Source organism: Salmo trutta, chromosome 4 (assembly GCF_901001165.1).
Source record: "Salmo trutta chromosome 4, fSalTru1.1, whole genome shotgun sequence".
Lineage (NCBI taxonomy): Eukaryota > Metazoa > Chordata > Actinopteri > Salmoniformes > Salmonidae > Salmo > Salmo trutta.
In genome coordinates this window covers 63,452,568-63,479,235 of record NC_042960.1, presented here as the reverse complement: position 1 = coordinate 63,479,235, position 26,668 = coordinate 63,452,568, and the positions used below count along the sequence as shown (strand labels likewise).

The 26,668-nt window shown below is 41.7% G+C and overlaps 1 protein-coding gene across 3 annotated transcripts in view; it reads right to left on the bottom strand.

Moving 5' to 3' along the window:
- LOC115192846 (EGF-like repeat and discoidin I-like domain-containing protein 3) overlaps nt 1-24,648 on the bottom strand; it is a 35,436-nt gene extending 10,788 nt beyond the window's left edge. Inside the window, exons 1-3 of one of the 3 annotated variants that reach the window (XM_029751738.1) lie at nt 24,280-24,645; nt 8,354-8,476; nt 7,614-7,745 (exon numbers count right to left, since the gene is read on the bottom strand). In XM_029751738.1, the coding sequence (XP_029607598.1) occupies nt 7,614-7,745; nt 8,354-8,476; nt 24,280-24,361 (337 nt within the window). In that variant the 5' untranslated portion in view covers nt 24,362-24,645. Of the gene's footprint in view, nt 1-7,613; nt 7,746-8,353; nt 8,477-24,279 lie in introns of all 3 variants that reach the window. The other 2 variants (XM_029751739.1, XM_029751740.1) reach the window with 2 other exon arrangements.
- Between the last annotated feature and the right edge of the window lie 2,020 nt (nt 24,649-26,668).

The window sequence follows — 26,668 nt, the reverse complement described above, 5'->3', positions numbered from 1 at the left end:
ATTGAGATCCGGGCTCGTCGCTGGCCATGGCAGAACACTGACATTCCTTTCTTGCAGGAAATCACGCACAGAACGAGCAGTATGGCTGATGGCATTGTCATGCAGGAGGGTCATGTCAGGTAAAGAGGGAGTTAGAGGGAGAGAGCACATCCGGTGAACAGGAAAGGGTTCAATGGCCGCAGGCAGAAAAGCAGAAACTGGAGCAAAGATTACAATAACTAACCCTTTCATCTGTGGTGTTAGCGAGCTCGCTACATTAGCTCCTATACTAGCTAGCTGGCTAGATAAACACAGTGCTAAGATATTAGATAGGAGCTAAAATAGCCAACGTAGTTAGCTAGTTATCATTTTGAACATGCACCATTTTTCCATCAACGAGCCATCTGACTTGTGGAGTAACATTAGCCATTTACTGGAGCGCTGATCTGACCAGCAGCAATCGTGTCCAGAAATTGACAGTTGATAGTCAGATTAGATGATTGTCGTAATAGGGAAAGTAGGAAGTGCTTTAAAATGCTTAAATAAAAAGGTTGGCAATAGGTTTAGCCACATAGCTTCCTGCATGCTTATGGACTGAGAAAGCCATAGATCAGCATGCATTCTCATTTCTCAAACTAGCCAAAACAAGCTCAGTAATACAACAAATACACACACACACACACACACACACACACACACACACACTCCCCTATTGAATACGCATTCACCTGTATTGAGAGTAGACCTACGCATTCACCTGTATTGAGAGTAGACCTATGCAATCTTAAATTGACCCAGTTTATTCTCATTTTGTTGTTATGTAGTGAAACTTTTTACCAGTGAAATGTATTGTTTGATTTGAAAATGATAGGGTGACAGGTCTATTCCTTTAGTGTCATGGAGGAGCACAGGTCTATTCCTTTAGTGTCATGGAGGTCTATTCCTTTAGTGTCATGGAGGTCTATTCCTTTAGTGTCATGGAGGTCTATTCCTTTAGTGTCATGGAGGAGCACAGGTCTATTCCTTTAGTGTTACGAGGTCTATTCCTTTAGTGTTACGAGGTCTATTCCTTTAGTGTTACGAGGTCTATTCCTTTAGTGTTACGAGGTCTATTCCTTTAGTGTCATGGAGGAGCACAGGTCTATTCCTTTAGTGTCATGGAGGTCTATTCCTTTAGTGTCATGAGGTCTATTCCTTTAGGGTTGTGTAGGTCTATTCCTTTGATGTTAAGTCCTATCAGACTTAGCACCATCACACACACACACACACACACACCTTGTAATGAACATCAATACACAGGCTTTGTCTGTGCACAAAGCGAAAACCAATACTGATCTCAGCTGGCAGAGCTGAGATCAGTGCAGGAGCCAGGCCAGCTGGCAGAGCTGAGATCAGTGCAGGAGCCAGGCCAGCTGGCAGAGCTGAGATCAGTGCAGGAGCCAGGCCAGCTGGCAGAGCTGAGATCAGTGCAGGAGCCAGGCCAGCTGGCAGAGCTGAGATCAGCGCAGATCCAGGCCAGCATGTGACAACACAGCCTAAGCATCAAAGCCAGTAGGCAGTACCAGGCCGCCAGCGTTAGCGGGATAAGGTGTACAGTGCAGGTATTGTCCTCGGACTCAACAGAAAACCTGCTTTTATGCACTAGGCCCCTGAGTCATGGCTTGCTTATGTGATCCTATGCCCGCTGATAACGAGTTAAACTGGCAGTGCCATCCACCTGTATTTAAAGGGGAAATCTGGGATTTGTACATCCATTTTGTGACTTAAAATTCATGATATATAAGCCATATTTTCTTCAAGAATCAAACTTATAAATTCCTCATGAGCTCAGATCAACTGAGTGTGCTCAATTCTCCAGCACCATCCCTTAGCTGTTTACCAAAACAAATGACAGGGACAGTGCTTTATCCAATCCCAATAAATCCAGGTCCGAAAAGTTCCTGGCATGGGGGCACAGCTAGGGGGTGCCCCGCTGGTAGTATGCACAGCCAAGTCTAGCCACACAACCGCTAAATTAAAGTATATGAAGTTGTAATTTGCTTTGTGAAAGCCTTTTGGGAACTGACAGAAGACCTCAAGTCCTAGAATAGCCCTGGTTCCAGACCTTGCCAGACCGTGGTGTGGGGCCATGTGTTGTGTTATGACTGAGCGTTTTAAAAATGTCCTACAATTAAACATTGAGATTTGACAGTATATTGTAGGTCACAGAGATCCTATAATTCAGGGTTACAGAAGTAATTATATGACCGTAGTATTGTAGGTGGTCTGACCATAGACAACACCGTGTGACAGAGCGCTACAATAACATTAAAGCAACTGAAAAGTAATTGTGTCGATGCTTAGTGCAACTGACCTGGTGTGAGCAAATTCCTTTCTATGACCAATTTAGGAAAATGGCCTCCCCTGCTTAAAGGCTACCAGAAACAGAGCAGTGTGGCTAGCAGAAACTACTGTAAACAAAGCATTTGAGTCACAAAAATGCAAACACCCACATAAACAGAAATGGATGCACACAATCACACACTTCCCCAGGGGGGTGCAGAGCTTAATCTGTCCACTTTAGACTAGCCACATACCGTGTGTGGTTGAGGCACCTCCTAAAACAACCAGAAATATGCCTGCCACTCACTCTCACACATATTCTCACACACAAATCCAAACCCCTAATTACCGACCCACACAATAATCTGTTGACAAACAACTCAAAATAACCAACACAGAATAAAATCAGAGGCGATCACCAGTTTAACATCTAAGCTCCGAGAACACTTCAGTCTCAGCTGCAGTCGTCTGATCTGATTTAGGTGCTGATAAAGTGAGTAAACAGCATCAGACACGGCTTTCAGTATTGGTCACTGCCTCCCCATTGAAGCTTTCAGGCCAATTTCACACGACCGGTAGAAGTGCTGGCGTCAGACCTGAGCAGAGGCTGTGACATTGTCAAGGCAGACTTCATTCACTTTTCTGCCTCCACTTCCCTCTTTACCCCGGCAACAGGGCAGCTGACGTCTTGGGAGTGCTGCGTTCGTGACCACTTTCCATTGGCTGGATGAGCATGAGAGAGTCCGGTTTGCGTGTATAATGGGTTTGCCATGTTTGTGTATGCCAGTGTGTTTTAGAATTCAAGTGTGAATGTGTGTGTGTGTATGTCAACCTGTTTAACAGCAGGGAAGATTTTGCTACTACTGTACGCATCCGAGTTGGCTGCTTTCGAAGAGTTACCTTCACAGAGCCTCGGTCGCCTTGCTCCCACCACACACTGACTACAGCCTGCAGGAGCTGCCGAGGATGCGCCTCACTCACTGCCCACACACACACGCCCTCTCTCGCACACACAAAACACCCTCCCTCCAATACACACACTAAATTACTGAGCAATACAAAATGTATTGAATTTTTTTTTTTTTTTTTTTTTTTTTAATAACAGGCATCAGAAGTTCTAAATGAGAAGTTGAGGCAGAGAAAGACCAGCCCAAGGAACCTCACATACACCTGCAACCAAATGAATGATCTTTACAGTCCTCACAAAAACATTATTTAATTAGCATAAAAAGCTAGCTAGCGCTTCAGCTTGTCTTTTCTGGGAGGTAGGTAATGCACTAAGGAGTCAGAGCTTGGTTAAGTACTCTTTTGTGGTGCACATGGATAAGCATTGCCGTGAACTTTTAAAGTCATATTAAAATTATTTATGGCATAAATAGGGGCATGAACATTTAGGAGCATGAATATAAGTGTCCCTGGCTGAAAAACGAAGAAGAAATCAGAACTGACAGATTGAACTGCATATTGCCCAGTAGGCAGTACCACAGAAGATTGACTTTGGTGTGGGGAGGGAGGGGGTTGTTGACATGATCGGACTGTTTCTAGTTTCTGTGACACACTGCTGTGGACGACGACCGCAGATAAAAGGGTTAAATAGTGCTGACAACGCCAGTCCTCTCTGTGCGTGTCCCTCTGCCCCACGGGTAGCATCAGCTAGCAGAAGGACTGAACACGTAGGAGAAAAGCACATGGGTCCAAACCGAGAACAAGAGGAAAAAGTCCATTCCCTGCCTGAAGGGGACTATTTCATGGGTTGCACGTTATGTCACAATGCCCATGGAACATTCTACTCAATGCTTTGTCAAATGTGCGCTGATGAAGATTCCATAAAAAGTGCATTACAGTGGCTTGGAAATAAAAGGACATTTATAAAATGGAGATAAATAATAAGCAAGAAAACCTTTTGGCATTATTTTTGATGTCACCAGGTTGACTACATATACATACGTATACACACACTTTAGACAGACGGCAATGTTGTCATTAGCCAGCATAGTTGGCTAACGTTAGTATGGTCTCCCCTCAAATCTGACTTTTCGTTAGCCAACTATGCTGGCTAATGACAACATTGCCGTCTGTCTAAAGTAAATTTGACGACATGATTTTGATGGCAAACTTTTGGGCACAAATATGGATGGCTGCGGCACCTGTAGAACATTCATAAGGCCCCGTGTAATTGATAGAGCATGGCACTTGCAGCGCCAGGGTTGTGGGTTCGATTCCCACGGGGGACCAGTACAGACACGTGGCTACTAGAAACTACTGTAAACAGAGCAAGTGTGGCTAGCAGAAACTACTGTAAACAGAGCATTTGAGTCACAGAAATGGGGGCGCAGAGCTTAACCTGTCCACTTCAGACTAGCCATATCCTGTGTGGTTGAGGCACCTCCTAAAAACAACCAGAAATCTGCCTGCCACTCACATTCTCTCACACAAACCCCTAATTACCGACAAACCATGGATAGATCAACACATTGCATCATTGTGTTTGTCATAGTCAACCACTTTTTAATCTGTAGACCTAATAATGTTCACCATGCATAATTTAAAACAAAATGTACCTTGATGTGTTTTTTGAGCCATACATTTGGGAATGTGCATGTATACGATTCCTTCCAAACTAAAATTAGCTTTTTACATATTTTTGGTTGCTCCATTTTTCTGTTACATAGCAGCACAGTCACCACCTGTCTCTTATGTGCAGTGCTTTAGGCTGCTCGGAGGCCAAGCGTATGCTGCCAGTTGGGAGTTGAACCTTGCCATATGCGGAGAGATGCTTCCGTAAGGACAACAGCTGCTTGGTTTGAAAAACCCACTTAGTGCTGCCTCAGCCTCCTGTGCCTCTGTATCAACGCCATGTCAGAAGAACTGGTTTTCTTCAAATCAAAACTTTTTCACATGCGCCGAATACAACAAGTGTAGACTTTACCGTGAAATGCTTACTTACAAGCCCTTAACCAACAGTGCAGTTCAAGAAGAGTTAAGAAAATAACTACCAAGTAGACTAAAATAAAAATAATAATAAAAAGTAACACAATAAGAATAACGAGGCTATACACAGGAGGCACCGGTAACGTGTCAGTGTGCGGGGGTACAGGTTGAGGTAATTTGTACATGTTGGTAGGGGTGAAGTAACCATGCATAGATAATTAACAGTGAGTAGCAGCAGTGTACAAGGGGGGGGGGGGGGTCAACGTAAATTGTCCGGTGGCGATTTTATTAATTGTTCAGCAGTCTTACGGCTTGGGGTAGAAGCTATTGAGGAGCCTTTTGGTCCTAGACTTGAGCCATGACCATCCTTTCAAAGCACTTCATGGCTACCGACGTGAGTGCCACGGGGCGGTAATCATTTAGTCAGGTTACCTTCCCTTCCTTGGGCACAGGGACTATGGTGGTCTGTTTGAAACATGTAGGTATTACAGACTCAGTCAGGGAGAGGTTGAAAATATCAGTGAAGACAGTTGCCAGTTGGTCCGCGCATGCTCTGAGTACATGTCCTGGTAATCCGTCTGGCCCAGCGGCTTTGTGAATGTTGACCTGTTTAAAGGTTTTGTTCACATCTGCTACTGACAGCATTATCACAGTCATCCAGAACAGCTGGTGCTCCCGTGCATGCTTCAGTGTTGCTTGCTTCGAAGCGAGCATAAAAAAAAAGGCATTTAGCTCGTCTGGTAGGCTTGAGTCACTGGGCAGCTCACATCTGGGTGTCTTCCTTTTGTAGTCCGTAATAGTTTTCAAACCCTGCCACATCCGACGAGTGTCAGAGCCGGTGTAGTAGGATTCAAACTTAATCCGGTATTGACGATTTGCTTGTTTGATGGTTCATCTGAGGGCATAGCGGGATTTCTTATAAGCGTCTGGATTAGTCTCCCGCTCCTTGAAAGTGGCAGCTCTAGCCTTTAGCTCGATGTGGATGTTGCCTGTAGTCCATGGCTTCGGGTTGGAAAATGTACGTACAGTCACTGTGGGGACGACGTCGTGTCGATGCACTTATTGATGAAGCCGATGACTGAGGTGGTGTACTCCTCAATGCCATTGGATAAATCCGGGAACATATTCCAGTCTGTGCTAACAAAACAGTCCTGTAGCGTAGCATCCGCGTTGTCTTGTATTACATGTTGTGTTTACACAGGCATCCCAAGTCTGACCTTTTGCCCAATTATTTGCAAAGAGCTGATCTGATTGGTCAAAACACCAACTTGTGGAAAAATCTCAGAATTAAGCTTCCTGTGTTTCTCTAGGTCTAATCTATTCCAATGAACAACACACCCCTAACCTCTCTAGCTCATTGTATCTAACACAGGGCATGGTCCAATGTTAACTTTGTTTCTCACCGGCCCAGTTAGCCAAAAATCTACAGGCCCGAACATAATTTCTACTGGTCCGGACAGAGGCCCTATGGGTTGCCATTCTTTCTCTCTATATTCAGCTATTAAATAGGCTACATTTGGTAATTATGATATGTATTAAAAGCTGTGTAATATAATTTAGCAATGTAAGTCATTAGTCTATTCTTTAGAATTACATTGTATTAATTGCATACATTTGTTTCTTGCTAAGATTTCTCAAAATAGGACGCTGCCCCTTTAAGACAAACGTTCCAAAAGATAGATCGTCATGGCTACAGTAGGCTAGAGAAGACAAAGACAAATGCTCGGTGTCTTTTTGTAGCCATCTTTTAGCAGACTATCAACAGTAGCCAGCATATTGCTAGTTTTTTCACTATTGAAGGTTTACTTTTGTAAATCACTTTCCCGAAAAATAAAATAGTAGATTGATGGGCACTTCTTTTTGCTTCGGACAGCTCGCGTGTGTTGTGTGAAGGCATCAACTCATGTAGGCTACTGCTCCAGAAGTTATGACTTGCAGGAGCGTGGTGGTGTTTGAACGGCCAATCATATTGCTCAAATACAAATAGCATGAGTTTTCATGCGTGTATTCTTCAATGGTAGACTGCGACAGAGCAGGTAAATGTGGAACTGAAACGCAAAAATGCACTGAAAAGTGACTGGCCCGGTCGGCCAATGAGATCCACTAGTTCTTGTTGAATGTACCACAATGATGTGGTCAATGTGTTGTTCAGTTTGAGTGTGTTGACATGTCAGTTTTAATCCACTTTTTAAATCAAAGTTTGATAGGTTTCAAATTGGATTGTATATCAATATAGATAACCCACCATTCTGCCTAGAATAGATAACATTGCAAAGTTAATAAATTCAACCATATGCTTCCATACTCAACAGCTTGGCCAATAGATTCTATTTGAATGTAAACGTTGAGCGGCTCTTACTGCCCTGGCAGCGGACTCTTACTGTTCTGGCAGTGGACTCCGTCAAAGCCATCCTGGCACTTGCAGATGTACTCGCTGAAGACGTCCCCTCTGCGTTTCTGGCCAGTCACGTCGCAGAAGGCGTCGTTCTTGCATGGGTTTGGATTGCAGGGCCCTGGGAAGCAAATATAACTTATTATTAACTCATTGTACTACCGTTGTACCAGGTAGGTGGGACCGCGATCACATTCTCTTTCTACAGCAACGACTTGGGTCAGAGAGAGGGAGGGGAGGAGGATAGGGAAGAATAGCATTAGGCCAATACCTTGTAGTACAGAGACAGCCTCTCAGAATCTTCCTCTAACACTGTCCATGTACCAACTGTCGGAGTAACACCTTAACGAACCCTCACAACACACCCATAGTGCTTTAGAAAGACTTGCTATAGGCATTCATAACAGCTTGGGACTCCTTATAACTGGCCTACAAATAACTTTACAATGTAATAACTATACATGATACTAATTAAAATACCTAGCTATAATGGGGCGGCAGGTAGCCTAGTGGTTAGAGCGTTGGGCCAGTAACCGAAAGGTTGCTGGATCGAATCCCTGAGTTGACAAGGTAAAGATCTGTCGTTCTGCCCCTGAACAAGGCAGTTAACCCACTGTTCCCTGGTAGGCCATCATTGTAAATATGAATTTGTTGTTAACTGACTTGCCTAGTTAAAGAAAAACATTTAAATTATGGTTTTGTGCAGAAATATTGCTCTGTTGTCCTTACCAGTCTCGGTGTCATTGCATGTGTCTCCAGTATAGCCATCAGGGCAGATACAGATGAAGGAAGATCTGGGGCCGGTCACACAGCTCCCCCCATTACTGCAGACATTTATCTCACAGTAGTCACCTGGGAGAGAGGAACAGTGACCAATATTTAACCAGGAAGCCTGAGTCAGAAGACCATCTTTCCAAAAAGGTAGAAAGGCAATTGGTTCTTCAACGTAGTCAATCGTTTGTTCAGTAGTGGCATACAGATCAGCATTGACTGATGTTTTGTAGCCTTGTAATTCCTACAAAGACGCCTGGCATTTCCTGTTGACTCAGTAATAGAGTTAACAACACACTTTGACACCTACCACACTGTCTACTCCTATTAGGCCAGTGGACTTGATTTGGACAGGACAAGAGATGACACAGCACTGACTGTGATGAGTGGCTTGTCTGATTGCGTTAGCCTGCTGACACAGCGTTTCTAGACACACAGATACTGGAGGTTCAGTCACTAGTGCGTCTGGCTCCACCCCGGTCAGTTAGTCCACAGTGTTTCAAGCTTTTGGCATGAGGCTCACAGGGGGAATTCAGACCGTGCCTCCCAATAATCTCTACCTTCTCCTGAAGTGTGCACTTGTACACTGCTCCCCCCACAGAAACCATTGGATTGGTGTAGACATGGTGGAAACTCCCTGTAGCCTATATTTCTCCAAGAGGAAATACAATGCTACTAGGGAAAAAGGAAGCCATGCGGGGGAATTTGTACTTAATGCTGATGGTAGATTAGACTGGAGAACGTGCAAAGTCTTAATTTAGAACGAACTGACAGGTTGAAGAGTTATTATTTGTGAAGGAAGTGGGGAACAATAGATGTGAACCGAATGCTTTGAATTAGGGGTTCAGCGGACCCCACAAGGTCATGGTGAAATATGATGGCACGTTGGTGATACTCAAAGCTTTCTGTCTCACAGCGTTTCCCCTCTTTCTCCCCCTCAGGCATCCAAACACACCACAACCTCTGGGCAAAGTTTATCCAGGGTGAACATGGCTCCAACATGTGCCAGTGGAGCTCACGTCTTCATATCCTGTTTTGGGAACATACTATAAAAAGGTGGTTTCAGTACAGTTCCCTCGAGCCAATAACAGATTACAAGTGTTTGATTTCCATCGGATAAAGAACCTGCCACCTAATTGCTTTCCCCAAACCAACCAATTTAGATCTGATTACTTGAAGGAAGGAAGGGTGCCTTTTCAAAGTACTCAAAGAGGGCCATCCAATGATTAAGATATAGATATATACATATACACACACACACACACACACACACACACACACACACACACTAGATGATAAACAGGGGGTGCCGTTTTGAATCCACCATGCCGCCATTGTAAAACAAAAAAAGCTATAAAAAAAAATATCTACATTTGTTTTTGCCACATTTATTCTGTTTCAGACATTGATGAATACTTAATGTGTGCTAAACATAAAAATTACAAAATATACACACAAATAATTCCTTAAAATATGTTTTAGAAAGTACTACTGTCCCCACTACAAACAAAAACTTTTAAATCCATATAATTTTGTCCTTGAAAAACATTTAAAATGGAGAAAAAAAACGGTAGAATTCCATTAATTCCTATGAAGGACTGCTTATTCTGGGGAGTGACAATATGGTTGACCGTTGGCTTCAAAGCCTCTCATTGGCCAATACATAGCATCAGCAATCCAGGGTTTATATACAGTGCCTTCGGAAAGTATTCAGACCCCTCGACTTTTTCCACTTTGTTACGTTACATCCTTATTCTAAAACGGATTAAATCGTTTTTCCCCCTCAATCTACACACAATACCCCATAATGATAAAGCCAAAAGTTTTTGAATTTGCCAATTTATAAAAAAATAAAAATTACATTTACATAAGTATTCAGACCCTTTACTCAGTACTTTGTGAAAGCACCTTTGGCAGCGATAACAGCATCCAGTCTTCTTGGGTATGACACTACAAGCTTGGCACACCTGTATTTGGGGAGTTTCATTGTTCTCTGCAGATCCTCTCAAGCTGTCAGGTTGGATGGGGAGTGTGGCAGCACAGCTATTTTTCAGGTCTCTCCAGATATGTTTGATCGGGTTCAAGTCTAGGCTCTGGCTGGGCCACTCAAGGACATTCAGAAGCTTGTCCCGAAGCCACTCCTGCATTGGCTTGGCTGTGTGCTTAGGGTCATTGTCCTATTGGAAGGTGAATTTTCACCCTGGTTTGAGGTCCTGAAGGCTCTGGAGCAGGTTAAGGATCTCTGTACTTTGCTCCATTCATCTTTGCCTAGATCCTGACTAGTCTCCCAGTCCCTGCCGCTGAAAAACACTTATAGCATGATGCTGCCACCACCATGCTTCACCGAAGGAATGGTACCAGGTTTCCTCCAGATGTGACACTTGGCATTCAGGTCAAAGGAATTCAATCTTGGTTTCATCAGATCAGAGAATCTGCTTTCTCATGGTCTGAGAGTCCTTTAGGTGCCTCCAAGTAGGCTGTCATGTGCCTTTTACAGAGGAGTGTGGCCTCCATCTGGCCACTACCATAAAGGCCTGATTGGTGGAGAGCTGCAGAGATGGTTATCCTTCTGGAAGGTTGTCCTTCTGCAAGGTTCTTCCATCTCCACAGAGGAACTCTGGAGCTCTAAACATCTTCCATTTAAGAATGATGGAGGCCACTGTGTTCTTGGGGATCTTCAATGCTGCAGAAATGTTTTGGTACCCTTCCCCAGATCTATGCCTTGACACAATCCTGTCTCGGAGCTCTACAGACAATTCCTTCGACCTCATGGCTTGGATTTTGCTCTGACATGCACCATCAACTATGGGACTTTATATAGATAGAAAGGCACGCACATACCTAAATCATGTCCAATCAATTTAAATTTACCACAGGTGGACTCCAATCAAGTTGTAGATACATCAAGGATGATCAATGGAAACAGGATGCACCTGAGCTCAATTTCGAGTCTCATAGCAAAGGGTCTAAATACTTACCTTATTAACTAATAAATGCCTTATTGTTTAATTAATTAGCAAATTCTAAAAACCTGTTTTTACTTTGTCATTATGGGGTAGTGTGTGTACATTGCTGAGAATGATTAATAAAAAATATATAAAACAATTTTAGAATAAGGCTATAACTTAACAAAATGTGGAAAAAGTCGAGGTGTCTGAAAACTTTCCGAAGGCACTGTACATCATTGTGGCCATCATTCAAGACCTTTTGGTCTTCCTTGTCAGATCATTTTTTAAGAGGGAATTTACACAGGACATCCATCTTCTTTTTCACAATGTAGCCTTTCGCTATTTGGCAAGAACCTGCTAATAGAAATAGACACAAAAAGATGTGCACCTGTGCACGATCCATTTCACCAACATCCTGTTATGCGATGTAACCCAAAACCGAGTCATCAACATGTTTTTCCTAGTGTCAGGGCCTTGAGAGCGGAGTCTCAGTCTCTGGGGGCAAAGCTTTGGCAGCACCCACACATCCTTATCTCAATATCTGTTTGTTTATCTTTAGGGAGGAATGAAACCGCCCTCTTTCCACTAGTGAAAATCTATAGTTACATATCAGGATATTAGTTTTGATAAAACATCAAAATCGGCAATATTATTTTTGCGCTGATTGGCTGTACCAAAATTGTTTCCTTCATAGCTTGTTTGTCATCTTTTTAAATAGCTAGCCAATTCGTTTTCAGCAGTTTTATTTCCATGACTGATCAAAACTTGTTTTCTCATGGCTCTCGTCCCTCTGCAGCAGACAGATGGTGAGCAATATGTTTGGAATATCAAATCGCAATACACAAAAATTGGCACCTAAGTATTGTGATATTACTGTATCGTGAGGTGCCTGGCAATTCACAGCCCTACTTCCTACTACGCAGCAGACAAAACTTGAGTGCCAAGCAAAATGTAGCCCATGTTGAAAGATTGACTGTCAGAACAATGACTGTCAGAACAATGACCTAACTCATTAGGGTACACCGTAGCAAAATGTTTTGCAATGAAAAATAAAAATGGAGTTGGAGTTCTCTTCCATTTCGTGCCCTACTGAACACAGCCCTGGTCTTCGGAACTGAAATGTGGATCATGTGCTACTTACTGGATTTCTGTGAGTAAATTCAATTAGAGACACATTTGTCAAGGTGGTTGCAGCTTAAAAACAGTGGTCTAACCACCACGTCTCCCTAGAAATTGCCTAAATAAGCACTGGGACATAAAACAAATAGGTACTTCACTAATTTTCTTCTCCAATTAAAAACAGCTCATTCAGTATTGCTGTTCAGCAGAAGCTACCTAACAAACATCTCGTGACCATAGGGAAGTAGTTTATTACATTCTGTTGTCAATACATTTCAGTGATAACCTGTGGCTTTCCTTATAGCCAAAGTTTCACTTTCATTTATTGAGAAATCGTTTCGCTTCTACAAATAGTTTCGGCCATTAAAATATATATATATATATATATATATAGTGGTGCACTAATTTATCTCTATTCAAAAAGTATTCAACATTTATTTGTATTTAGCCTTTATTTAGGCATGAGGAGTCCAGCCACAGCAAGTAACCATCTTCCCATCCTCAGTATTGAATAGGAACGGAGAAGAAGTTTAGACAGGGTGGAGTTTATAAAGGGATTTTCTGACTCATTGGCAGTTGGTCATGGAATTGGAATTTCCGTATACTTCCTGAATTGACAAGAAATGAAATTGGCCCCAACTCATAGGGAGGCATGGGGAGTCCAGCCACAGAAATGCATCCTCTTTCTATCCTCAGTATTAAATGGGAATGGAGAAGGAGCACAGGGTGGAGGTTAGAAAGACTTTGCTGACTCATTGGCAGCAGTGGGGGTATCGACATGTTTGATCAGCTGATCTGGTTGATTAGTCTCCTTTCTCAACAGCTGAAATTTGAGTCAAGTGTTAAGTCTGAGGAGAGTAGGCTAGAGACACTTGTATCACCCTCACCGATTAATATTCCGTCTCTGCGAGAGAATATAAAAGAGGTCAATGATTAAGAGTTAATAGCAGATGAATAAACATGCCCTGATAAGTGTCTACAGTGGACGGTTAAGTGTTGACCTCTGCTCACATTAACACCAACAGGACCCCACTACTGCCACCAAATGTAACTATTGTGTACTTGATATACTCCGAGTGGACAAAACATTAAGAATGTCTTTCCATGACAGACTGACCATGTGAATTCAAGTGAAAGCTACGATCCCTAATTGATGTCACCTGTTAAATCCACTTGAATCAGTGTAGATGAAGGGGAGGAGACAGGTTAAAGAAGGATTTTTAAGCCTCAAGACTATTGAGACATGGATTGTGTATGTGTGCCATTGAGAGGGTGAAAGGCCATGAAAACATTGAAGTGCCTTTGAACGGGGTATGGTAGTAAGTTAAGCTTTGTTTCAAGAACTGCAATGCTGCTGGGTTTTTCACACAAGAGTTTCCCGTGTGTATCAAGAAATGGTCCACCACCCAAAAGACATCCAGCCAACTTGACACAACTGTGGGAATCAACATGGGCCAGCATCCCTGTGGAACGCTTGACACCTTGTAGAGTCCATGACCCGACAAATTGAATCTGTTCTGAGGGCAAAAGGCGAGGTGCAACTCAATATTGCGAAGGTGTTCCTAATGTTTGGTATACTGGTGTATGAGAAGGCATGTTCCCTCATTATAAGCCAACCAGAGAGTCATTCAGCTCAGTGTGGCAGCCAGGCCCACATGGCAGTTTGTTACAGTCATTATAAAATTCTAGTGAGTAACAGCCCAGGCCTTTCAGGTATTTTTATGCCATTGTAATCATTGGGCGGGTCGCCTAAGCGTATTTTCGGGTCGCCTAAGTCCAAACAGTGTAAACATTTTTTACAAAATGTATATATTTTTTAAACATTTGGGATGGAGTGTAAACTTAAAACATTTAGAATCAGAAAAGATAATGGACCGATATATATTTAAGCAATAAGGCCCGAGGGGGCTTGTGGTATGTGGCCAATATAACAAAGCTAAGGTCTGTTCTTAAGCACGACGCAACACGAAGTGCATGGATACAATCCTTAGCCGTAGTATATTGGCCATTCACAAAACAGAGGTGCCTTACTGCTATTATAAACTGGTTACCAACATAATTAGAGCAGCAAAAATAAATGTTGTCATACCCATGATATACGGCCTAATATACCACGGCTGTTAGCCAATCAGCTTTCAGGGCTCGAACCACCCAGTTTAGAATTATAAATAATATAATCTTTGAGAACTAACAATCACCAAAATAAAATAGACAGTCAAGGGAGAATTGAAATATACAAAAACAATGAATATAGCAATATTCATTTTGTTCTTATGTTTGAGCAAAATGACATGTCAAAATGCATAAATTCGAAGGAAATGACCTTTAAAACTGCAAAGTTCTCTCAGCTTCATGGCAGAATATGTAGGACGCATTAAATTGGCTTAAAAATGCAAACAGTTCTCTACCAGCAAGATCGGGGCCTCAAACTCTCTAAAATGTTGCCGTGCCAACGAGCTGAACGCAGTCATTACCATGCACCCTGCCACCATCTAAGCCCCTTTTTGATCCAAAAAGAAAACCTGCCTTTGCCATGTCCCAGATCCCTGCTTGTCCAAATACCACAGAAAGTCTTCAGCCACATGACTCACCATCTAACCAGGAGGTCCACAGACAGAGATTGGATTTGAGTTAGGACATGAGTTGACCACGTAAGTATACGCCTCCTCCAGTATAGTCGGAGGAAATACATTTCCCTGTATAGAGACCATCTGAGGTTTTGGGTTTCGGAGTTCCAGGAAATGAGGAGTCACTCCAGATTAATCTGCTGCTGAGAATCTCAGGCTGCTTGGACCAACAGGCACACACCGACAAGGGTGACTGTTGAGTAAGGGTGCACACCTAATTACGCATCTAGAAGTAGGCCTAGGCTATAAAGGTCTATAAATGTAGGTCTAAAAATGTGCCCATTTAGGGATGTCTGATAGTATTTCTGATTGTCTTAAAACGCACTACCACTAACGAGCTGTGGAGCTTCTCAAAAGTAATTTCTCTTCACCTCAAAACAGCAAGTAACAAAGTCTGTTAGAATCCATTGAGAATGACAATATTTCCTCAATGTATTGGACAAATATTTGTAATGCGTAATAAATACCTGATTACTTTTTCACATTTGAGTAATTTAGCAGAAGCTCTTATCCAGAGTGACTTACAGGAGCAATTAGGGTTAAGTGCTTAACTCAAGGGCACAGAGATTTTTTCACCTTGTCAGCTCGGGGATTCGAACCAGTGACCTTTTGGTAACTGGCCTAAAGCTCTTAACCACTAAGCTACCTGCCGCCCCTACTTCTTATCGCTTGCACAAATAGCCTACAGCTGTGTCTGTCCCGAGTTCACTGGAGCAAGTGACTGTGTGCCCAGAATATTTTATAGAATGTTGCAAGTTTGCTAGCAGGAGCTTCTACTGGACACAGTTGATAATTTACAGATGATTTGTAGGATATTTGTCAGGGTCTGAGACCTGTAGAGCACCAGCCGAAGTCCATTGACTTACTGCCATAGGCGCCAAATGGGAACGGGGGGGGGGGGGGGGGGGGGGGGAAAATCTCCCTTCAAGGTCGATATTCATTAAGCACCAAAGAAGATGAAAGCACACTGAAACGAAGGGAATATACCTGAAATTAATCTCAGAGGTATGCTAACTCACATAGGCTACAGTAGCTTCTATGAATTTCATGCTATACACGAGTATATTATTATTTTAACTAGGTAAGTCTTATTTACAACGACTGCCTAGTAACAGTGGGTTAACTGCCTTGTTTAGGGGCAGAACAACAGATTTTTACCTTGTCAGCTCGGGGATTCGATCTAGCAACCTTTTGGTGTCTGAATGACTCCATTTTTCTGTGTTACACTTCAGGTGGTGTATAATGAGCAGAAACGTATCTTGTAAAACTGTGGAAGGTTTTAAATCAAGTGAGTCTCTTTGGTGGCCACAAAATAACGCTGCGAAGTTTGAATGGAGTTTGGCTACATGTATCAGATCATGGGATGGCGTTTAAAATATTTAACACAGCAGATTGGAATGTGGGACGAGCGACAATGATTGAAGCCCGAATTAGAATGTTCCATACTGCGATGAAAGATTCATTAGCCGGTCGTTATTTAAAATTAATATGAGACCCCAATCGGTTGACATTAAAAGTAAAGTCATCAGAACAAAATAAGACAGGTCCCCAAAGGCTGGACCCTACTGGCACTGCAGATGGCAAGTGCTATGGCAGGCAGCAGCCATTTGAATGGTTCATAGGACAAACACACACTAGAAATCGAGCAATTGGCCCTGCAGTCCAGCTATATTTAGCCTCGTCTCTCTCAGCTGACTGGAGTGGTCTTGTTGTGAGAAGAACTACGCCTCAGCATGACCTAAAACATGGCTTTGCACTTCCCTCCCCACAAGTCCGAACACAGGGGACCAGTGACCCTGATTCCTACCATAGAACCAACCCAAACTATACTGGCTCTGATATTGTCCTTTGCAGCAACTATTGTGGATGCATAACCAGGCCAGCCCAGTAAAGCTCAGCTCCTGTCAAATCAGGCACTGAATCTTACTCTGAGCCTTCCCAGTCAAAGCTACCCATAACAAACCCCCTGCCTTCATTCCTAGACCCTTTGGTTCTTCCCTGGTCTTGTAAACATTTTATATATGACACTGCTAGGGCAGGATGAAGACCAAAACAGTGGCCTTTCCTTGCCTCCCTGGTGCAGCAGGGCTGCTGGTGGTTCAGTAACATTGAAAGGGTTCAGTGAGGAAAGTATACGGACAGGTACAGTGCTTTCAGAAAGAATTCACACCCCTTGACTTTACACATTTTGTTACAGGCTGACTTTTTATTTTTATTACACTGGCCTACACACAATGTCAAGGTGGAATAATGTTTTCAGAAATGTTTACAATTCTATTGAAAATAAAAACCTGAAATGAGTCAATAAGTATTCAACCCCTTTGTTATGGCAAGCATAAATAAGTTCAGGAATAAAAATGATCTTAACAAGTCACATAATAAGTTTCATGGACTCACTGTGTGCAATAAGTGTCTACCTCATCTCTGTACCCCACACATACAAGTGTATGTAAGGTCTGTAAGTGTCTATAAGGTCTCTTGGTCAAGCAGTGAATTTCAAAAACACAGATTCAACCACAAAGACCAGGGAGGTTTTCCAATGCCTCGCAAAGAAGGGCACCTATCGGTGGATGGGTAAAGATAAACGAAACTGAATATGCCCTTGATTAATTACGCTTTGGATGGTGTATGAATACACCCAGTCACTACAGCGATGCAGGCGTCCTTCCTAATTCAGTTGCCAGAGAGGAAGGAAACCGCTCAGGGATTTCACCATGAAGCCAATGACGACTTTAAACCAGTTACAGAGTTAAATGGCTGTGATAGGAGAAAACTGAGGATGGATCAACAGTGTAATTACACCACAATACTAACCTAAATGCCAGAGTCAAAAGAAGGAAGCCTGTACAGAATGCAAATATTCCAAAACACGTATCCTGTTTGCCATAAGCCACTAAAGTAATACTGCAAAAAATGTGGCAAAGCAATTCACTTTTTGTCCTGAATACAAAGTGTTAGTTGTATTGGATTTGCCCCAATCATATGAGTACCACTCTCCATGTTTTCAAGCAGTGGTGGATGCATCATGTTATGGGTTTGCTTGTAATCGTTAAGGACTGGAGTTTCAGGATAAAAAAAAACAGAGCTAAGCACTGGCAAAATCCATGAGCAAAAGCTGAGTCAGTAAGCTTGCAACCAGACAAGATGAATTCACCTTACAATAACCTAAAACACAAGGCCAAATATACACTGGAGTTATTACTAAGAATACATTGAATGTTCCAGATTGGCTCAGTTTTGACTTAAATCTACAGCAAGACCTGAAAATGGTTGTCTAGCAATGATCAACAACCACAGCTTGAAGAACTTAGGAAACAATAAATGGGAAAATGTTGCACAATCCAGGTGTGGAAAGCTCTTAAAGACTTACCCAGAAACACTCACTGCTGTACTTATGTAAAATTACATTTCTGTATTTCATTTTTCAAAAAATGTGCAAAAATGTAATTGATTTGAATTCAGGCTGTAACACAACAGAAATGTGGAATAGGACAAGAGGTATGATGAATACTTTCTGCATGGCTTGGAGTGGTCATTAATGGCAGGAAGTTCCCAGAACTTTTGGCTGAACTCTGAATTCTACCTCCGCCGGCAACATCCAGAGAAGTGACTCAATGTTGGGTTGCTGCAGCCGCCACACCTATTTACCATGACTAGTCTAATGCCCTTGAGAAGAAAATTTAGTTTGACTGTATTTTAGGGCAGGGATTTTCTCCTTTAAAGCTGCAATCCGTAGCGGTGAAACTGCCACGTCCGTTTGTGATATTACTTCACACAACTAAGTTCCCCCCCCCCCATTATTGACCACCATGGACCATCATTGCATGCACAATAATACAGCAGAGTACTACAAACCTAGTTGGTTAGCTTTAGCTACCTGCAGATTCATACTACAGCATTTCATGCATAGTGACTAGCTATGACAATCCATTTGTACTGTAGCTATGGGTTGGGATTATGGTTCATTGTTTAGCTAGCTAGCTGTCTAAACAAAAGACTCCACAAGAGAATGATTACATAATTCATCAAGTTAGCCAGGTGTGTCTGGGGATGATTATGACCATCTATTGTATTTCATGAACATGTGTACATGTCTAGACAATAGTGACCCATCCACTTAGCTAGATGTGGCTGGGGGGGTGGTTACAGCATTTATTTCACATGACATCAATTTAGACAAGTGTCTGGGTAAGCATCATCTAATAATGAATTGAAAATATATATATATATATATATAAAAAAAATCTGTACACTTTCAAAGTCAGATTAGGATATAGGCCAAGGACTAAATAAAGTGCATTTTTACCTGGAATTTGTCCTTATTGTAGGCTACTAGTTTCAGCACTTTTAGCCTTGAAATCTTTGGTTGTTTACTACACTACCTTACTCACTCTGTTTAGCACATGGCCTCACATGTGAATCCTTAGAGATGGGTGGGGCTAAGGCTTAAGAGGGTGTGAACAATGCTGAATAGGTGTAAACAAATAGCTCTCCAGTAGGTGTACCAAAACATTCAAGGGACATTTTCTCAAAAGTGGGTTTACAAGTTTATCAACTTTCAAAGCAGAATTACTTTCCCATTGTTCTTCAACTGCTACCATTTTGTAGCTCTGAGTCTATACTTATCCGATGTAAAAACATTTTTTTTTTTTTTAAAACACACTTCAAATGTTGCTACATAAGAACGAATTGAGGTGGTGGGTCACATATGGTCATTTCCATGTAAAAGGACCCATGAGCACCAACATGTAAAGTACATAGAAGCATGTCAAATTGGTGTCAAATGAAAGCTAGGTGTCTATATTTTTGAGAAATTAAAGCACACACACACACACTAAACATTTCCCATCTTAAATATTAGGAATAAGGAAAGGTTTTGATTTCTGGTCAAACAGATGGGAAATGGGTCTTAGAAAACATCTAGCAGAAAGAAAGTCTTAAAAAGTATTCAAAATACAGCAAAACACAAAGTAAAGACCCCTGTCAACTAATATCAACACATACTTTATTTTGGAGGAATTGTTCTGCAAGTTAACCTGTTGGGGCTAGGGGGCAGTATTTGCACCGCCGGATTAAAAAACGTACCCGATTTAATCTGGTTACTACTCCTGCCCAGTAACTAGAATATGCATATAATTGTTTGATTTGGATAGAAAACACCCTAAAGTTTCTAAAACTGTTTGAATGGTGTCTGTGAGTATAACAGAACTCATTTGGCAGGCCAAAATCTGAGAAGATTCCAAACAGGAAGCGCTCTCTCTGACCATTTCATGGCCTTCTTGATCATCTCTAACCAAAACAGGGGATCTCTGGCATGACGTGACATTTTCTAACGCTCCCATTGGCTCTCAGAAGGCGCCAGAAAGCTGAATGGTGGCTTTGCAGGCCCTGGCTGAAAAACATTAGCGCATTTTGTAAGTGGTCGATCTGAGAACAATGAGACTGGAGGCGCGTGCCCGAGCCGACACCATGTTTACTTTCTCTCTCTTTGAACGAAAACAACCACTCCCGGTCAGAATATTATCGCTTTTTTATGAGAAAGATTGTTTAAAATCAATTTTTATGCTGAGGTTGACATGCTTCGAAGTACGGTAATGGAATATTTTGAAATTTTTTGTCACGAAACGCGTCGGGCGCGTTTCGTCACCCTTCTTTACACTTCGGATAGTGTCTTGAACGCACAAACAAAACGCCGCTATTTGGATATAACTATGGATTATTTTGAACCAAACCAACATTTGTTATTGAAGTAGAAGTCCTGGGAGTGCATTCTGACGAAGACAGCAAAGGAAATCAAACTTTTCTAATAGTAAATCGGAGTTTGGTGAGTACCACACTTGGTGGGTGTCAAAATAGCTAGCCTGTGATGGCCGGGCTATCTACTCAGAATATTGCAAAATGTGCTTTCACCGAAAAGCTATTTTAAAATCGGAGTGCATATAGGAGATCTGTATCTATAATTCTTAAAATAATTATGTTTTTTGTGAACGTTTATCGTGAGTAATTTAGTAAATTCACCGGAAGTGTTCGGTGGGAATGCTAGTCACATGCTAGTCACATGCTAATGTAAAAAGCTGTTTTTTGATATAAATTTGAACTTGATTGAACAAAACATGCATGTATTGTATAACATAATGTCCTAGGATTGTCATCTGATGAAGATCAAAGGTTAGTGCTGCATTTAGCTGTGTTTTGGGTTTATGTGACATTATATGCTAGCTTGAAAAATGGGTGTCTGATTATTTCTGGCTGGGTACTCTGCTGACATAATCTAATGTTTTGCTTTCGTTGTAAAGCCTTTTTGAAATCGGACAGTGTGGTTAGATTAACGAGAGTCTTGTCTTTAAAATGGTGTAAAATAGTCATATGTTTGAGAAATTGAAGTAATAGCATTTCTAAGGTATTTGACTATCGCGCCATGGGATTACACTGGCTGTTGAGTAGGAGCGTCCCACCTAGCCCATAGAGGTTAAGAAACATTGCTTTGAAATTATGGTACCAAAAAAAAACACATATCTAAGATATTTTTCCTCATGAGGAGGAATCTGATAATAAAAGTTCACAGAAGTAACATGTAAAAGGTAGATTTATCAATTGGTTAGTGCTTTTACTGATATCAATTTTGTTATTGAATTATTAAGTGATTAAAACTGTAAATTATGTTAGGAAATTGGTAATGTAATTTCTGCAATTGAATTGGCTACAAGGGGAAATCATAGTAGTCACAAACCACAGTTGAGTTCACAAGTTTGGACAGCACAGTACACGAGTTGAAAACACTATAATGTACTCTACTGTACTTTGTTGTCCAAACTTGTGAAACAGACGTACATCTATGATTGGTTCAGATTTGATCCGGTCTGGAACAATTTGGTCTTGCTTGAGGGCAAAGGTCATTAAAAGAATAGTCAGTGTTAGGCTTGGGCGGTATCCAGATTTTAATATTGTCATACCGTCCTTCTCTCATCCTGGGATTTACGGTATTACCAACATAGCACACAAGGGGGCGCTAAAATACAAGACAAGTCCATTTGGCCTCTTACCAGAATGCTAACAAAATTAGCACAAAGTAACAATGAAATCACAGATGCTGTTAGCTAAATGCTAACGAGCGAAAACTAACAAACTAATTGCAAAGACAGGCAAATCCAGCTCATAAAGTTATGCAAGCGTAGCTAGTAGCTACTGAATGTCATTTTCGATGAGTGTGGACATTTACGAGCGAAAGTGAACGAGAGAAATTGTGCAAAGTTCAGTAGCTGTGTTTTTCCTAAAGAAACAGCAGCACACGGAGCAGATGGGAGAACAACGGATGAGGGGGAACAAAATGCTAGCAGGACGCACAGGGAAAAAATGGCAACTGTACAGAACTCAACCAGAGCTCTTTGACTTCTGGCATTAAAGCCATTGTAAGTTATCTGATGGCAAACATTTAGTAGTGAATTGTATACGTGTGTAACTTCCTCACCTCCCATGGGCCACACACACACTGATATATATACACACACAACGCTATGGACTCACCAGCTCCCACTTTCTCCCATTGTGCTATTTACAAACAAACACGTGACTGGCTCAACTGTTCTGGAGGACTACAGTAAGCATTATAAATGTAAAATAATGTGTCAGGTGAAATGAAGAAGTCAATCTGCTTTATCTCCTAATGTATTGCACAAGTTGACTGCAGGTATTAACTTAAAAAGTAGCTACAAATATTCACATTCATTGAAAATCTTAAAATAATTAGTTGATGGCATTTAAAAATAAACATCCCTTGGCTTTTACCAAATACCCCAGGATACGGTATACCGCCCAAGCCTAGTCAGTGTGTAGAGTAATACCCAAATATACAAAAGAGGATATTGCATATGTATACCTGCTGAACCTATTTAGGAAACATCACCATGAAGAGAATGACATTCATATCCATTATGATGCATTCCTGTGTAGTACAGATCAGGGAGCCATGATGAAATTCAGTTATCGGGTGTAAATCCACCTCACTCACTGTAGTTCAATAACCAAAAGAGATTTTTCAAAGTCAGGGTGTCATGTCATCGCTGACGCCCCATTCTTTCGGCAGACATCTTGAATCTTAATTAAGAGCAGATATTTAACAGAGTTTTAGGGAAACGTGGACAAATTAAAGAAAACTGGGAGATTTTACCGAAATTCCATCTGCAGTTCTTCCAGTAAAATGTGTTTTTGTAAAATGTTCAGTGTAAATTGTTAAAATGTGTCCTTGTGCCTAGAGTTGTATGGTGAGCTAAACTTTGAAAATCGGAGTCTCGGGGCAATTCCATTACTGTGGAATTGCCATTACTGTGGAATTGCCATTACTGTGGAATTGCCATTACTGTGGAATTGCCCACATGCTTAGGCATATCAAACTGAAAAGTAGGCTACTGCTGGTCACAAAATGTCCACTTTTCTGACGACAGTTGAGGATGAAGGCAACAGTCTTGTATGTTCTTTCTATTCGTCCACATTTCCTGGGCGCAAACAAAGCAGTGCCAACGACATGCGGATGAGAGTTGGACAAACATAATGGACACCACTTTGAACAGAATGTCCTTAGGTGCGAGTTCTTTCATTAGGAGGTTTTTATACTTAACTACTTATGCCTTAAGATTTTTGGAATAGTTATTCAGAATAGGTTTCCTGGTTTGTGAGGCACTGTAACCATTAACGGTTTATGTTATCTTTAAACCTACATTGAATAGTAGTTGGTTGATAGTAGTTTAAGCACAATTGCTACCGCGGGAGTGATACAAATTAGATTAGCCACGTCAGACTTAACCAACCACCACTGTAGATAAGTGTGTTAAACTGTCCATTGCATATTGTTAGAGCAAATAAAGCAAAATATATATATTTTTCTACAGATTCAAAGCAAAACGTGCTCGATTCCATGCGGCAATGTGTTCCAATGACTCACTCATAACTCTCAAATTCCCAACACAGGAATGCGCGGTTGTTACTTTGGGGAATGAACTAAATCGGTATTGCCACTTATGCCAGGCTTGGAATGTCTACCTCTTACCCACACACTGTCGAATATATATAAATTGCACCACTTTCCGAAGAAAAACACTCATGACACCAACGACTGATATCTACCGTCAACCGACACACGGCGTGCTAAACGCATTATAAAGGTTTACTATAAACAAACAAAAAAAAGACTTACCATTCACTGTGTAAATGGCACCAACCAGAAAACAATGAGCAAATAGTTGTACGGAGAAGGCGAATGTAGTTTGGGTCTTCATTGTGGCCTCTTTCACTCTTTCTTTTAACTCTTGTGGACGTTTGGACGACTCCTCGGCTCTGACAAAAACACAGCTGCTCCGTGTAGTGTTGCTTGTGTTGAGATTGGGCAAGTTCGTTTTGCATTGCCCGGTGCTCGGGGTAGGTGGCTAATTTATTTAAGGGCTCTGGACCGCTCACCCGGGGCACCGGGCCATGGAAAACCAAATCGCCCAATGAAAGCTATCAGGCGTCAGAGTGAGCACGTGCATCTCTGCTTCCATCCAATTACATTATGTTTTATAATTGTAAGCTCTCCCCTGGGGTGTGATTTTAAAAAACGGTTGAATGTAAATATAGTGCTGTGAAAAGGCGTGGGTAGAAACTGTCAGAGTGAGAATGGTAAATTGATTGTAATGTATTGTTGATGAATAATTATGTATCCTATCAAACAGTTTCGTTTGGAAGATCTCCTGAGTGAGCGCTCCTAAGTCACTGCATGTCGGTGCTAGAGGTTTCACTACAGACCCTTGTTCGATCCCGGGCTGTATTACAACTGGCCGTGATCTCCCATATGGCGGTGCACAATTGGCCCAGCGTTGTCCGGGTTAGAGGAGGGTTTGGCCGGGTAGGCCATCATTGTAAAATAATACTTTGTTCTTAACTGACTAAATAAATAAATAAACTGACTAGTTAAATAAAAACATCTTACACAATCTGTGTCTATAGTAAGGGGGGGGGGGGGTTACTGGAGATTTGGTGGAATTATATTTCACCTCACATGTTAGAATAGAACGAATAGGAGATAATATAATAGCATGGGATGGATGGAACAGAACAGAATAAGATACTTAGATACTTTAATGTCCACCTGGTTAGAACAGGAAAAACGTATGGAAAAGTGATCATATTTTCATTATTACATTTTTTTGTTTAAACTAGTGTTTATGTAAAGCTTTTTGAATGTGTTTTGTACCTGATAAGCCAGGTATGTGGCTTAACATTGCCACCGGATGAACTGGATAACTAACTACTGTACTCTCTCTCTCTCTCTCTCTCTCTCTCGTTAAGATGCACTATAAGACTGAGTGTGGGTGTTGTACGGGCTGAGATCTATCCGTGGTGCCAGAGGTGATTTGTGTTGATAGAGTGAGTAAGTAAGTAAGTACATGGAAATCACTATGATCTCTCTTTAAAAAAGTGTTTTAGGTCAACTTAAAGGCTGTGTTCTGCTCTGTTCTAATATTATGACACTTTGAGATACATGAGAGTCCATTCTAGCTTTAAGGGCATTCCAAGTGACTACCTACTGAAGTTGGTTGAGAGAATACCAAGAGTGTGGAAAACTGTCATCAAGGCCAAGGGTGGCTACTTTGAAGAATGTCAAATATCAAATATATTTTGATTTGGTTAACACTTTTTTGGTTACTACATGATTCCATATGTGTTATTTCATAGTTCTGATGTCTTCACTATTATTCTACAATGTAGAAAATACTCAAAATAAAGAAAAACCCTTGAATGAGTAGGTGTGTCCAAACTTCTGACTGGTACTGTACATGAGAGTCCATACCAGCTTTAGGACTCTCAGATAAACTCATTCTAAAAACAATGTTGGTGAGGCTAGGTGGTTATAAGCAATAACCCACTGTAGCCATTAATTAAATAGTCCTTTTGATTGACGGACACATACATGATATTCACTGTCACCACATTTACCGACGTCACATCGAAGGACGTCACCATTTACTGTAACTTAGTAACTGGTGGTGTTAGGATCTACAAATGGATCTCTGGAATGTGACCACTGTGGAAGGGATACAGTGCATTTTCCAGTAGGGAGCTCTCCAGAAGGGATCTTCCAGTAGGGAGCTCTCCAGAATGGATCTTCCAGTAGGGAGCTCTTCAGAAGGTATCTTCCAGTAGGGAGCTCTCCAGAAAGGATCTTCCAGTAGGGAGCTCTCCAGAAGGGATCTTCCAGTAGGGAGCTATCCAGAAAGAATCTTCCAGTAGGGAGCTCTCCAGAAAGGATCTTCCAGTAGGGAGCTCTCCAGAAGGGATCTTCCAGTAGGGAGCTCTCCAGAAGGGATCTTCCAGTAGGGAGCTCTCCAGAAAGGATCTTCCAGTAGGGAGCTCTCCAGAAAGGATCTTCCAGTAGGGAGCTCTCCAGAAGGGATCTTCCAGTAGGGAGCTCTCCAGAAGGGATCTTCCATTAGGGAGCTCTCCAGAAGGGATTTTCCAGTAGGGAGCTCTCCAGAAGGGATCTTCCAGTAGGGAGCTCTCCAGAAGGGATCTTCCAGTAGGGAGCTCTCCAGAAGGGATCTTCCAGT